General features: G+C 38.2%; 1 protein-coding gene across 3 annotated transcripts in view; it reads left to right on the plus strand.

Annotated features, from left to right (window-relative positions):
* Positions 1–7,093: 7,093 nt before the first annotated feature.
* Positions 7,094–12,819, plus strand: part of LOC125951698 (unconventional myosin ID) — a 10,378-nt gene continuing 4,652 nt past the window's right edge. Inside the window, exons 1-3 of one of the 3 annotated variants that reach the window (XM_049680678.1) lie at positions 7,094–7,571; positions 7,688–7,988; positions 12,693–12,819. The exon at positions 12,693–12,819 is cut by the window's right edge and continues 176 nt beyond it. In XM_049680678.1, coding sequence (XP_049536635.1) covers positions 7,894–7,988; positions 12,693–12,819 — 222 coding nt within the window. In that variant the 5' untranslated portion in view covers positions 7,094–7,571; positions 7,688–7,893. The remainder of the gene's footprint in view (positions 7,572–7,687; positions 7,989–12,692) is intronic. The other 2 variants (XM_049680677.1, XM_049680679.1) reach the window with 2 other exon arrangements.

Consider the following 12,819-nt stretch of genomic DNA (forward strand, 5'->3'; position numbering starts at 1 on the left):
CCATTTGATAAACTTTTAATTATTTGAAAGTAATTTTAATATTGTGAAGAATATTATAATTGAATATTGCCAAGAACAATGTAATAAATTAAAAACATACCGAGCAAAACACCAATTTAAAAAATTAAAAACAGCACAAAAAAATCTGCAGCTCTCTTCAATTGTTTTTCCGGTAATATACAATTGTTTGGAATGCAAGGCGAGTGCTTATTTTATATACCTGTTCTGGCCGCACGGACGAGCTTATATCTCAGCAAAGAGAAAGATAGTACTGCAGATTGCCTCATTTTCCTTCTTGAAAGCTGGTTTTTGCACATTTCTGACCGTTCCTCGTGTTTCCCTTTGATAGTTGTTTAATATATTTGGATGGAACAAAAATCCAGATTATTAATTATTTCCCCAAAGTTGAAAACATTTGATTTTTGGCGAATCATGCCATTTGATGCCAAATCACCAAATTACAGACCAATTTATCTGCGTAAATTAATTAAAACCTTCTGCAGGATTCCCTCTCGGATTGGCGAAGCCAAACTTATTTTCTAGAATTTGTCAAAATGCAATTTTACGTGTGGACGATGAAATTCTTTCAAAATGCATCATTTGAACTTGATCAACAGTTGTCGTATAGTTTCTTTGCACAAGTTTTAGCAATCAAAGTTTGTATCAGGATCTTACTTGACCGTTTACTGGTATGATACGACTTTGCATCAATTTGCCGAACTGTGATGTCGTTCGTAGTGATTTTTTTCTGTCAAAATACGCTATAAGATCCAAGAATTGTTGAGAACTGTTCGAATCACTTTTGTCCGTTGAATCAGACGTATGATCCACTTCTACGCCTGATTTATTTGGCCCGATTCAACGTATTCGAGCCCTCCGTAACGTATGAATATGGTATTTTGAATCAACTTTGAAAATTTCTGGAAGTTTTCGATTTTTCCTCCAGCTAAATCGGATTCTCATAGTGATAGTCCAATGTTTTGCCTTGCGGTTCCGTCGACGATAAATTTTGAAACTTTTTTACTTTTCCAATATATAAACAAACTACTAGACCCAAAAATACTACCTAGAACTCTTCGATATTTTACTTCACGCACTACACTGGCTAAAGAGGATTGGCCAGATGCTAACTGAAGCAAGCTATAGCTATTTTGTGAGTTTAACCATTTTTGTAATAAAAATCATTTGTCTGAAAATAAAAAAAAAAACAAAACGCGAAACTGCGACACGAAGAGGGACAAAAATGAAAAATGATTGAAATGAATACTCCCAATATAAAAATATGTTATTTACATACTTTACATTACATTCTCCGATGCTCCGATAAATGGAAACTGCGGATGCACGCAGGAATTTATCCCTACGAATGTGATTTCAGGGATGTCCAGGAAAACTCCATTTTTATCGTTTATAATCCCATTTGTGTTTTAACTTATTCTTTTCCGATTCCTTCTAATTATGGACTTAGAAACCAAACCGTAGGAAAGAACTATGCTCGCTACTTGTTTTTATTCGGAACGCTCACCGAACAACATCAGCGTGCTCTCGTTATCAGTCCATCGCAGAAAAAGGGTACGAATACCTGTTGCTTGACGTCTCACAAAAATCTTCACAATCTTATCACTACACCACAGCACCAATTCCGATTGTTGCCATTATCAGACAAACAACCTCAAGTTGGTCAATTCCACATGGCGAGTTAGGTGCGTCGTAGAGACAAGGAAATATAGCACGACACGTTATGCTATGCATTTTTCCCTCATTTACATTTTTTTTCTACTACTAACGATCATTCTTGTAGGGTGACGAAATTGCCGAGATATCACTTGTAGCACAATCAAGCTCCACTTTCACTCGTTCTTACACGATTTATTCTAGTTGTGGTTTAACAAGAGCTATTCGTAGGAAAGATATCACATGCCCTTTCTAGTTGGATGTTTGGAGCGTATAAGCGCATTTAACAGTACTATTACGATCGGAATTAATCGTTACCTTTTCGCGAAACACTACGAGAGCCACTAAATCAATTAATCGTTTCCAGCACGTTGTCACACGGTTGCGACATGTTATTGCCCTGACACTCCCGTGTTTGAAACGGTGCGATAAGATACGCGCCCAAGCAACACGCACCGTGATCGGGCTCGGACTGCGCTGGCCATCATCATGGACGGCATGGTCTTTAGGAAAAGGCGATTCACATGTTGCTCGGTGAAGCTCGGATTCAGCTCGGTGGTGACAACTCTCCGATCCGATGCTCCGAATTCGCCGGGTCGGGTTTTCTCCATGCGATTGACCGAAGGCATCCCGTCAGCGTTTGCTTGCTGCTTGGAAAAACGACTTCCTTTCTCAACGGGAGAAACGGAATGTATAAACAAACATAGGGTAAAAAGATAATGTGCGATTTTCATCACTGGCCAAGAGACGTGGCCTTCGGAATCTTCCACACCTCAATCCTAAAGAAACCCCTCACCTCATAACTACGAGTTTGGTAGACTTGAGGGTGGTACTTAAGTCCAGGCATAACGAAACGACGGAAGATACTTTAGTCCGATTACCTAGTTTTTTGTTTTACTTTTGATTTTCGCAATGATTTGTCAAATCAAACAGTGCGATGTCGCAATGATGTGTATGATTGGTTAGAAAACCAATCAACCAGTAAGATATTCACAAATCGAAACAGACTAAGGTGTTGTCATTCATTTCAACCATTAAAGATGAGTTGGCGGTTTAGTATTGGCTTCCAATTTATGGTACATAATATTTATTCAATATTTTAGTGAAACATGTTCTGCATTTTAAATAGAAGTTCTTGTAAAACTGCTCAAGAACGTTAATTGTATTTTGGACCGCTCGTCCTAAAGTCGCTTAAATTGATTATTTCAAGAACGATTCTTAAAGTATAATTTTGTTTGTGGCAATTTACCAAGTCTTTTTCACAACAGTTGTTTTCAATGTGTTTCAACGTGTGTTCCGGGGTGCGTAGTGGAGCATTGCAACAATCAAATTGACATAAATATTTATCCCAAGCAAACGCTAGCATGCAGATTGTAACAGAACGAACGCTTGATGTGATCGTAATGTCGGTTAAAGTTAAATAGTAATCATGATTGGGATCAATGGTGTTTGTGCGATTCAATAGGAGGAAATACAGTAATGCTGCAATGAAAATAGAAAAATGTTTATCGTTCGAAACTAGCTCAATAGTATGCTGGCGGCGAGGGTGTAAGTTTTAGCTACCAGATAGAAAAAGTAAAGCAGCATAGAAAAAAATAATGGCCCATAAACGAATCTGCAGAAAGTTGATCGTGTGCTCACATGTGTTAGGTGCCAAACATGGCTGTGTCTGAAGAAATGGTAAAAACCGTTCAATATACACTCCGCATAGCCTCAATATGAATCAAACTGCCTTTTATGAATCGCAACAATAAGCCATCATTTTGGAGTAGGAGTTTCTTGATGTTTTGGAATGTGATGTGTACCGTCTAAATATAAAGTATATCTTTAGAATATGAATATTCTAAAAAAGAAATTCAATTTAAAAAAAAGACAGCATATGATTCAACCACACTCTTCGTATAGACGATTATTGAATTTCTTTTTTAATGTAGTGTAAAAGTATACCGAATATTTTTTACCACTGAACAAACTAACAGTATGTCTGTCAATAGCAGCTTTTAGGATGAAATCTGAATTTTCGCTTGGCAAATCGATTGAAGTTATAAACATTTCCTCTCATAGTATCCATCATCATCAAAGCACGCTAGTTGGTTCCAGGAGTATTTTAAACAAAATCTATTTCTAACGCAGTTCCTTCCAGATGGCTAATACAGATGTCGTTGATTTGATTAACCAAGCAATATCGTGTGAAAATTCAGAAATTTATGGTGTATTAAATTTGAATCGATTGCGTCAAGTATTACATTATCTTGCGTTCCGTGAATGTGGTAGCACGCCCACAGTGTTTAATGAAAAGAACGGTAATATGCAATTTGTTTCTAAAACAGTTAATGGTGATAGTGCTTCCCGTGAAGTTAATGAAATTATGAACACAGCCCAGCAGGAGGAATCTGTGGTGTCGACCACAGAATTTTCAAAGGTACTTGTGATCATTGGATGGATATGGAAAAAATATAAAAATGTGTAGATAGGAATTCGCTTAGCATTTCAATTCTAAAATTCTGAAAATATCCTATCGATAGCGCACTGAAATAAACGAACGCATGTCTGTAATTGAAGCGAAGATTATGCGGATCGAAAAAGCTTGCTTTAACGGACCAACCACCCTTCGACCATCATGTGCGAACTCTTTAATGATTAATCCCGCTTGCCAAAATGATGGTGCTGATTCCGAAGGGAGTTTGATAAAAGGACAGATAACAAAATCCAATGTTGAAAGAAACCTTGTTGCAAGCGTGGCATCCTTTGAATCAATCGCGGGTACATCATCTACAAAAGCGGATGTTGGCATGTCATCAGTATGCTTGGATGAGTGGGGTGAGAGCATAAGCCTAAATGGTGTGATTAGTAATGATGCTCCTCCTAATCTGACACTTGGAACAGAACCAGATGATCGAAACGAGAACACTCACAATCCACAAATTCCTATAAGTGGATCAAATTCTTATGGAAAGTCATCGATAGATCAAATACGCTATCTAATGAATGCGGTAAACGGATTACTAGAGCGAGTAGGACGTGTGGATGAAGTAGAATTAATCATCGAGCAAAAGATTAATTCCTACATTCAAAATCTGTTACAACCACAGAACATGAATGGCAGCAATTTCTCTACAAAACAACCGCAGAATACCGAAAGCATTGGTCATATAGAAACGGAAATGGAGAAAATAAACTCATATTTTTTGGAACTCCGCAGTGTCCTAGCGGTCGTTAGCGAAGAAGTGCGTTTATTGAAGAAAACAATTAGGACATCTGGAAACAAAATCGTTGCCGGTAGCAAAACGGCAGCACAACATCCAGATACTGTTACTTGTATATCATGTGACTGTGGTGCCACGATGAACACGCGTGCTGTATCGATCCCGAAACCAACACCGTTCACAACTAAATGTTTATTAAAACCGGCTTTGAGAAAACAATTGAACTTTTTACAACGTGATTTCGAACATTTTCCACATGGCAGAAATATGGCTCATTTTGAGCGCGTTTTGAAGCGTATAAATTAGTGTGATCCTTTAAACAAAACTATGCTTTATCATTATACTTAAAACTCCCAACATTTCTTTGTTTTATATGCACTTTGACATAATGGATATCTTAGCGTCTATCCTTTCTGATTATGAAATCCATAATTAGAGAGAATCAATATTTAGACAATTAGTTGTTGAAATGATCTCACAATCCATCCCAAATCATTGCCATACTAAGTATATATTAAAACGGTTTAAAACATTCATTCGAAGCATTAAATTATTAGGCCTCGTGAAAAATTAGTATCGCCAATTAGATTAGTGTTCCCTTTCGTCGATTAAGGTTAGCAGGAGTGGGACGACTTTGGTATTTACTCATGACATGGTTTTTGGTCGTTTTCCATTTAGTTGAATAACTTTGAGAGCTTGGAATCGCGTCCTCAAAAAACTTTTTTTTCACAGTTGATAGAAGTTACTAAATAATGAATAATCTTCTAAACACCCCATCATAAATAATTCAGATACTATTATTCATAAAGAATATACTAGTTATCTCTGAAAAGTTAAATAACAAATCTAATCTATCTTTCTTTTAATTAATTTTAGTGAAATAATAGCTTCGGTTAAAGTTGTATGACTTCATGAGAGCCTTTGGCATACCGTCGTCTGGCTGGCTGGATGACCAAAGCCTCAAGCCAGGTAAAAGCGATAGGGTCAGGATGGATACTAAGCGAAACAGTTAAAAAAGCGAAACACACATGAACTCAAACGAGACGGCCTGTGAATTCTGCAGGTGGTGCGAACTGGAGAGTAAAATTATCTAAAATTATGAAGAAAATTACATTACACCTCCGGTTAAAATACACGAATCTTCACTGTTGTAGTCAAAAGCCTGAATATATTATTAATCCTTCTGATAGTTATAGAGAATCGTAGTGTTTGATAGTGGACACCTACGGGTCCTTTTAACTTACATACGGGGAAATACTTACACTGCTGATGTTTCAAACAGGATGAGCACAGTTACGCATTTGAAAAAACTCTAAAACCTTTTCGTAGAACTTATCCCCAGAAGACTTTATTATCAGCAAGAGAAGAGCTAAACGGTTTATGGCATAGCAGGGTGAGGAATCGGCCGGCACATATTCTAGACCTGAATCAATTGGAAAACCTTTCCGAAAATTTTGACAGACTACAGTAAAAAGGTAGGGAAAACTAAATAATAAGGTGATAAAAAGATTGAAGCCTGCCGGTCTCGGAGGAAATGCCAAGAGAATGGCAGCAAGGAACACGCCGGGAGATCCTCGCTCTAGGGAGAATCTTTTTTTTGAGGACAAGATTGCTCGTCAGTAAGTAAAGAATTGGTTTTGGAATCAAATCTTGAAATTTTGGGCTTCCGTCTCATTACACTTTCAAACATGTAATATAAAGTCAAATAATTTTGGGAGTTAAATCAGTCTACGAGGAATACGGGTTTTTAAAGCTCAATGGACCTCGTTCGGTGACTATTTTGAGCCATGCGTAATGAAAAGAGGTTGTTTGAAATATGGCAGCGTAAAGGAGACGGCAAACTCATTCATCGCATTTCAGTGAACGCAGTGCGTGCGGGTTAACCGGGCTTCGTCTGGTGCAAGGTGTTTAGGCCCTGCTACACGGAGCGTAAACTCTAGCGTAAACGTAAAAATTAATGCCAAAATTAATTTACATGCTGTCAAACTATTATAGGTCCTTGGACCGTAAAACCTAGCGTTTGCAAACGGGAGGGCTCGCAATATGTTCTATTTGTGGTTTACATCGATAGTGAGTGATCATTGCTTGTGTGTTCAATCCTTTTCTTAAAAAACCGTTTTTAATTTCCTCAACCCGGCCCTGTAAACATATCGAAGCGTAAAAGTTTCGGCATTAGTTTGTAAATTTACGCTTCGTGTAGCACGGGCCTATTTAAAACACCTTGGTCTGGAGGAATCCCCATCCTCACCTCACAGCACTTCATTCAAGTTACTTTACGCCAGCCCTCTGGAAATTTTTAATTGCTGGCCTAGAGAAAGTCCCTGTTGAAAAGGACCTGCAAATCCTAGAGCAGCTGATCTGTGCGTGTACCGGTGTTTGTCTATCGCGAAGAAGCGTTTTGTTTTCTTTTCCTTGCAAACTCAAAGCCAAAGTCCAAGGAGTCCAGAATGTTTCCCGTGAACCCCAAAGTGTGAAAGCAAGCCAAAACCCGGATTGTGAGGATTACACATCAGCAGGGAAGCCCTGGGGGGCGAAATTTCCAACGATTCTTCGAGGAAATCCGCGTATATGCTGTGGTGTTACATTTTTCGGCGTGAATAATGGGGCGTGAAGTGTACGAGTGAAGAGCTGGTTGGCGCTTTGTTGTTGTTTGAAGGACACTTTCTCTACCCATTGTACTTCACCTAAAATGTAAAACCTTGTTGCTACGCGCAGAATTAATTAATACATTACGCTCATGAATTCGCCTCTTTCGTTTCGAAATGAGGCCGATGTGATCAAAAATGATGTTATTTCTCTCTCTACAGATGCATTCATTGATTAAAGTGTGTTGTGTGTTGAAGGTGTCAACTGGAACTGCAACGTTCTAATAATAAAACAGTAGGCTGTTTTACCGTGCTTGTTGTGATTTAACTCTTGTGGATGTGATAATTCTTACCGAAAGGTGCAAGGAGCCGCGAGAAACTGAGTCGCTGTCGTTTGGTCAAATCACCTCTTTTTTGCACAACCAAGGATGGCGCATCACCAAGGACACGAAGTCGGCGTACAAGACTTTGTACTGCTCGACGCTGTAACACAGGAGAATTTCATGGACAACCTGAAACGAAGGTAAGTCTTTCGACTGTTCACGATTTGGATATGCGGAGACTAGATAAATCTTATTGAAAAGTAATTTAAATTAGGCAACACAACAAATAGTATGCATCACGCCAAACGAGCAGAAGTGGTACGTTTTTTTTGTAGTAGTAGAGTTTTAGAGTGAGTTGGAGTCAAGGGCAGTCTGTATGAAACAAGACCAAACAATTTTCTTACTATTTCAACCATCCTCTAGTTCCATATGAGTATGTTCAACTCGAAGTCTTGAGTGATTTTGACCAGAAACTGTTATGGTTGCTGGCAACTTGTTACCGATTCTCCATCCGGATTTTGAAAGTGAGGTTTTCCGCTGCAAATGATTGTTGAGTATTTAAAGTTCAACTAACTTTTTTTTCGTAACGATAACGATCGCTGACCACTGCGTTGATATGGTGATATTTATTGGTAAGAAAAAGAATAATAAGCTAAAGGATCATGGATAATGAGATGTAATTTGCGCACAAATTTGCATTTATGAGTTCTTGCCATGATTCATTAACCGACGACTTCAGTTCGCTGAATATTTTGAAATGACTAAGAGGCACTTTAAGTTAAACGCGTAGAATCGATATTAGTCATCTGTTGGTGCGGTGCTCCACCGATTACGTCACCGATGCTCCCCGGCAGTGTGCACGATGCAAATTGCCGCTACCAAAGGAACAAATGCGTTTCTGGGGGAGAAATATGCAATCGTTGATTCTCAGGGTGATCGAATCTTTTAGCTAATGCTCCATTTTGACTACAATGGATCATTGATGTTACAAGCTCCCCCATGTACAATCATTATCAACGGAACAATTTCCACACAGTTCACAATAAATGATAAGAAACACTTGTTCTTATCGGTTGGGAAGGAATTTGAAAGAAGGGGAAACCGAGTGCGAGCCATAAGCGTGTACAGAATGATAGGGGTGCCTGATTTCGCAGTTCTCCATTTACCAGCTGGCGTGGATTGCTTGGCCTCGTTCGGGGAATCGGTTGCTGCGCCTGATTAGTCATCGAACTCCAAACGCTTGATGCCAACTAGTTTGGCGTCATTAAGTTTTTTTTCTTGAAAATCAAAAACAACTCACGACTGAAAGAGGGATATCCCGACCACATGTGCGTAGTGGGGACTGTAGGAGAGCGCTCCATACTAGCATTAACAAGGCCATGACCAACGGTACCGACATTGGTCTGGGAGGCACGTTTAATGTTGACTTTGAAATCTAGAAAAACTAATAATCGAAGGAACCCGACGAAGACGTGCGGTCATTCGAAAGAAGGAATGTTTACCCTTCACGGGGCCGGTGCCGATTACACTTTATCGGTTCGCCGTTATCATGCTACTACGGAAACCAACAAAGCACTTGACAACCAAAGGGGTACTCTAGAGGGTTCGGGTTTAAAGGCATAAACCACGATGCCAAACCAGGTATTGAAGGTGTCCTACTTTACTTTAAAGTTACTTTATGTTGGATTCAATGTAATGTAAGAAAAGGCCACATTACATCACTGGGCGGGCTGCCAATAACAATCGTTTTCGGATATCCTACCATGAGCCACTTCTGCGGATGCTGTTGCTGCTGCTGCTACTGAAAAAGTGATTAATTTGTTTTAGCAGTAATTCGTCTTAAAACGAATGTGTTATGTTCTTAGATAAAGTCGCTTTTTATTACTCAACATTTCTTTGTTTCACTAGCGTTGGTGTAAGCATTACACTAGCGTTGGTGTAAGAGACGAATATAATTATGTGAAATATGACTCATATTATAAATTATATGAGTAGGAGTAGGTAGGGGTTCAATTGTTTGATACAAGATATTTACTCAACTCGTCGCGTTGATTCAATGCTTCATCGTGTCCAATGATTGATTGGGCGGCTCCGAATGACCGTCATCTTTAACGTTCCATACCCGTCTGCCTTCAAGGTATTGTGCAAAGCTTCGGATGATGTCAGTTTGGTGACGTCCAACTCCCCACTGAAGAATGATCCTATAGCAGGTATCAGGTGCTAAGAAATGTTAGTTAACCCACCTCGTTCGTTGATATTTCGATTTTGATTTTTATTCTGGACGGCTGGTTGATGAATAATATTTCAAGGACATGCTTTAATATGCGAATAACAAAATATGCTGGTAAAAAAAGGCAGATTTCTAGGCTACAATTTAACATTTTTATGAACGCCACCAACGTTTCGCATCTACCTAAGGTTTAGACCCTTAGATATAATGGTTGTTAAAATGGATTCGGAATTTTTGAGCGCTACGTTTGCCCGTTTTGATCTTTTTCGATTTATTGGCAGTTTGGATGTTCATGTATTTTTGAACCTTTTTTTGTTTTGTTGTCAATTATTTGATTTTATCAAACTGTATCAAACGATTTGAATTAGATTTACTGTATAACTTTTTTTATGTGAACTGTAGTATAAACTATAATAAGTTGTAACTGTAATATTTGATTAAAAATGTCTTCACCTCTAGCAATGTTTTGTTGATTACTTAATGGCTAAAGATTAGTCATTTGTGTACTAGAATAGAAGAATGTTTTTGGACGATAGTCGAATTGCTGTTTGCGAAGAATATTAGCTTACCAACTTGTACTATTACATTTGTGTGACTGATTTCTGCTAAACTCACATAAAGCGACTTTTTAACTTTCGGGCTTTAAATCTCGCACGTATTTTTGCTCAAAAACGACACATAATTGATGCCGCAATCTCTGTATTGGACAGAAGTAGTGTTTTATTTTACTATTTCCTAAGTTTCCAAGTTACTAGTGCAAAGACTACGGAGACCCCAAAATAAATTCGAATTAGAGAAACTGCGAAACCACATCTTAAGATTAAACAAAAAATTCTGGACTACAAGCACAAAACTAAAAGATGGCATGATTTGAACAAAATTCAAAACGCATGTATATAGCAGGAGTAAAAGTTAGTAGGGTAGGTTGGGAGGTTAGGTAAGATAGACTAATTAAAATTTACATATACTGTACATAAACGGGAACAGAGTTCCAAAAAAACCACAAAGCTGTTCGAAATGCCCCTGCCACAAATCAAAGAACATATTGTCGCAATGATGAAAGTCCCAGACCCAACAATGCTACAAAACACCATTACACCGAGGAGGGGCAACATAGCTGAACCGACTCAAACCTAAAAGTTCATGTAAACTTGATTTCTATTTCCAAAAAAACCAAATTAAAAAAAACTCACGATGGAGGAACTAAGGCTAGGAAATATGATTTTCGAGATTCTGCAAAATTAGACACAAGTTCATTATATCCGAAACAGTTTTCTTGAACTGGTAGATGTTTACGAAAAAGTGGATATTTTTTAACAAGCGTCATACATTAGTATGTATATCGCATTTGAAATCGACCTGACAAATACTGACAAGTTTTCCAGTATTTATATTTAACAATTATGTTGTTTTATGGTTGATTACTTTTCTGAGTCTACTATTCAATTGAGAAGTCTTTAAGTAAATTGAAAATGACAGAAATTGATAAAATATCAGCTTGTAATGACCAGAGAAAATTAATTGCCATAAGCAGAAGAGAAGCCATGCAGTCATACCAATTTGATATTGAGTTTGATACAAATTAGAACATCAAGAACGTAGCATTTGTTCCTTGTTTTGGATTGCTGGAAAACCCACACATTTCTCTATGTCAGACTCGCAATGGTTTGGAAAAGTAATTCCACAATTTAGCGATTTTCATAACGATTTTTCAGGCAGCCCATCAGTATCAACCTAAATATTTTTCTGAAGAAATTTTAGAGTCATAATGTAAAGTTTCGGAACATATTCAAATTCCTTTCTAGGATATCCAAAGTTATTCATGTCGATTTCTTCAATAACAAAGTAATGCAAACTGTTGCAATGATCTATCATGTGCAGCGATTTGAACTCTAATTAGTGATGACGGAATTGAAATCGTTTTTTATAATCTGAATGGTGAGAAAATAGAAATCATTATTAATTTATAACTTAAGTGAGAGATAAATATTGATTCGTTCCAAACATGCAAAGTTTAGGAATGGTACTGTCCAAAATGTTGATTCAACAAGATAACTTTTTTGAAAATTCTTCGATAATGATAAGTGATACGGTTGTTTGCTATGTGTTGACATTGTATGCTACCCTGTGGAAAACCAGAGACAGTATTTGATGACACTTGTACCATGTGGTTCAGGGCGGCGTGTCGGACTCATGCCGGTACCTTCCAAACCACTACTCTAGTATGAGGTAACAAGTTAATGCTACCGGCATCACACCGGAAAGCGTCCGCCGGCTGTGGTCGGATGTTTGTAAATTTTAATTACCATCAACGAATGTATCATCTTTCAGCTTTCGTAAGGCGTAATTGTTGACAATTCAGCGAAAGCACGAAAAGGGGTAAGATCGAAGGGGAAAGATGACCACGAGAGTTGATAAAAGCGCCTCCAGCTGACGAACCGACCAGTGGTCCGTGAGTGCGTTGCTGCTTTCGTTGTCTACCTCCAGGCCAATGATGTCATAATTGACTTACGCGAAGCACGTGCTGTACCCTGTAGACTTCCGAGGCAAATTAGATATTAATTTTTTATTCACCGCATAAGAGTCTGCAGGTTGATAATCGCATAACATAAAGTGTTAAAAGCTTCGTAGTATTATCACTAATTTGATTTTTCCTTCTGTTTTGTAATTTTAGGTTTCAGGCAGCCAAAATCTACACCTACATAGGCGAGGTTTGCATCTCTATGAATCCGTACCGTGAGATGAACATTTATGGCCCGGAGTATGTAAGTCGTTATAAAGGACGCGAACTGTTCGAGAAT

The sequence above is a fragment of the Anopheles darlingi genome, chromosome 2, assembly GCF_943734745.1.
Source record: "Anopheles darlingi chromosome 2, idAnoDarlMG_H_01, whole genome shotgun sequence".
Lineage (NCBI taxonomy): Eukaryota > Metazoa > Arthropoda > Insecta > Diptera > Culicidae > Anopheles > Anopheles darlingi.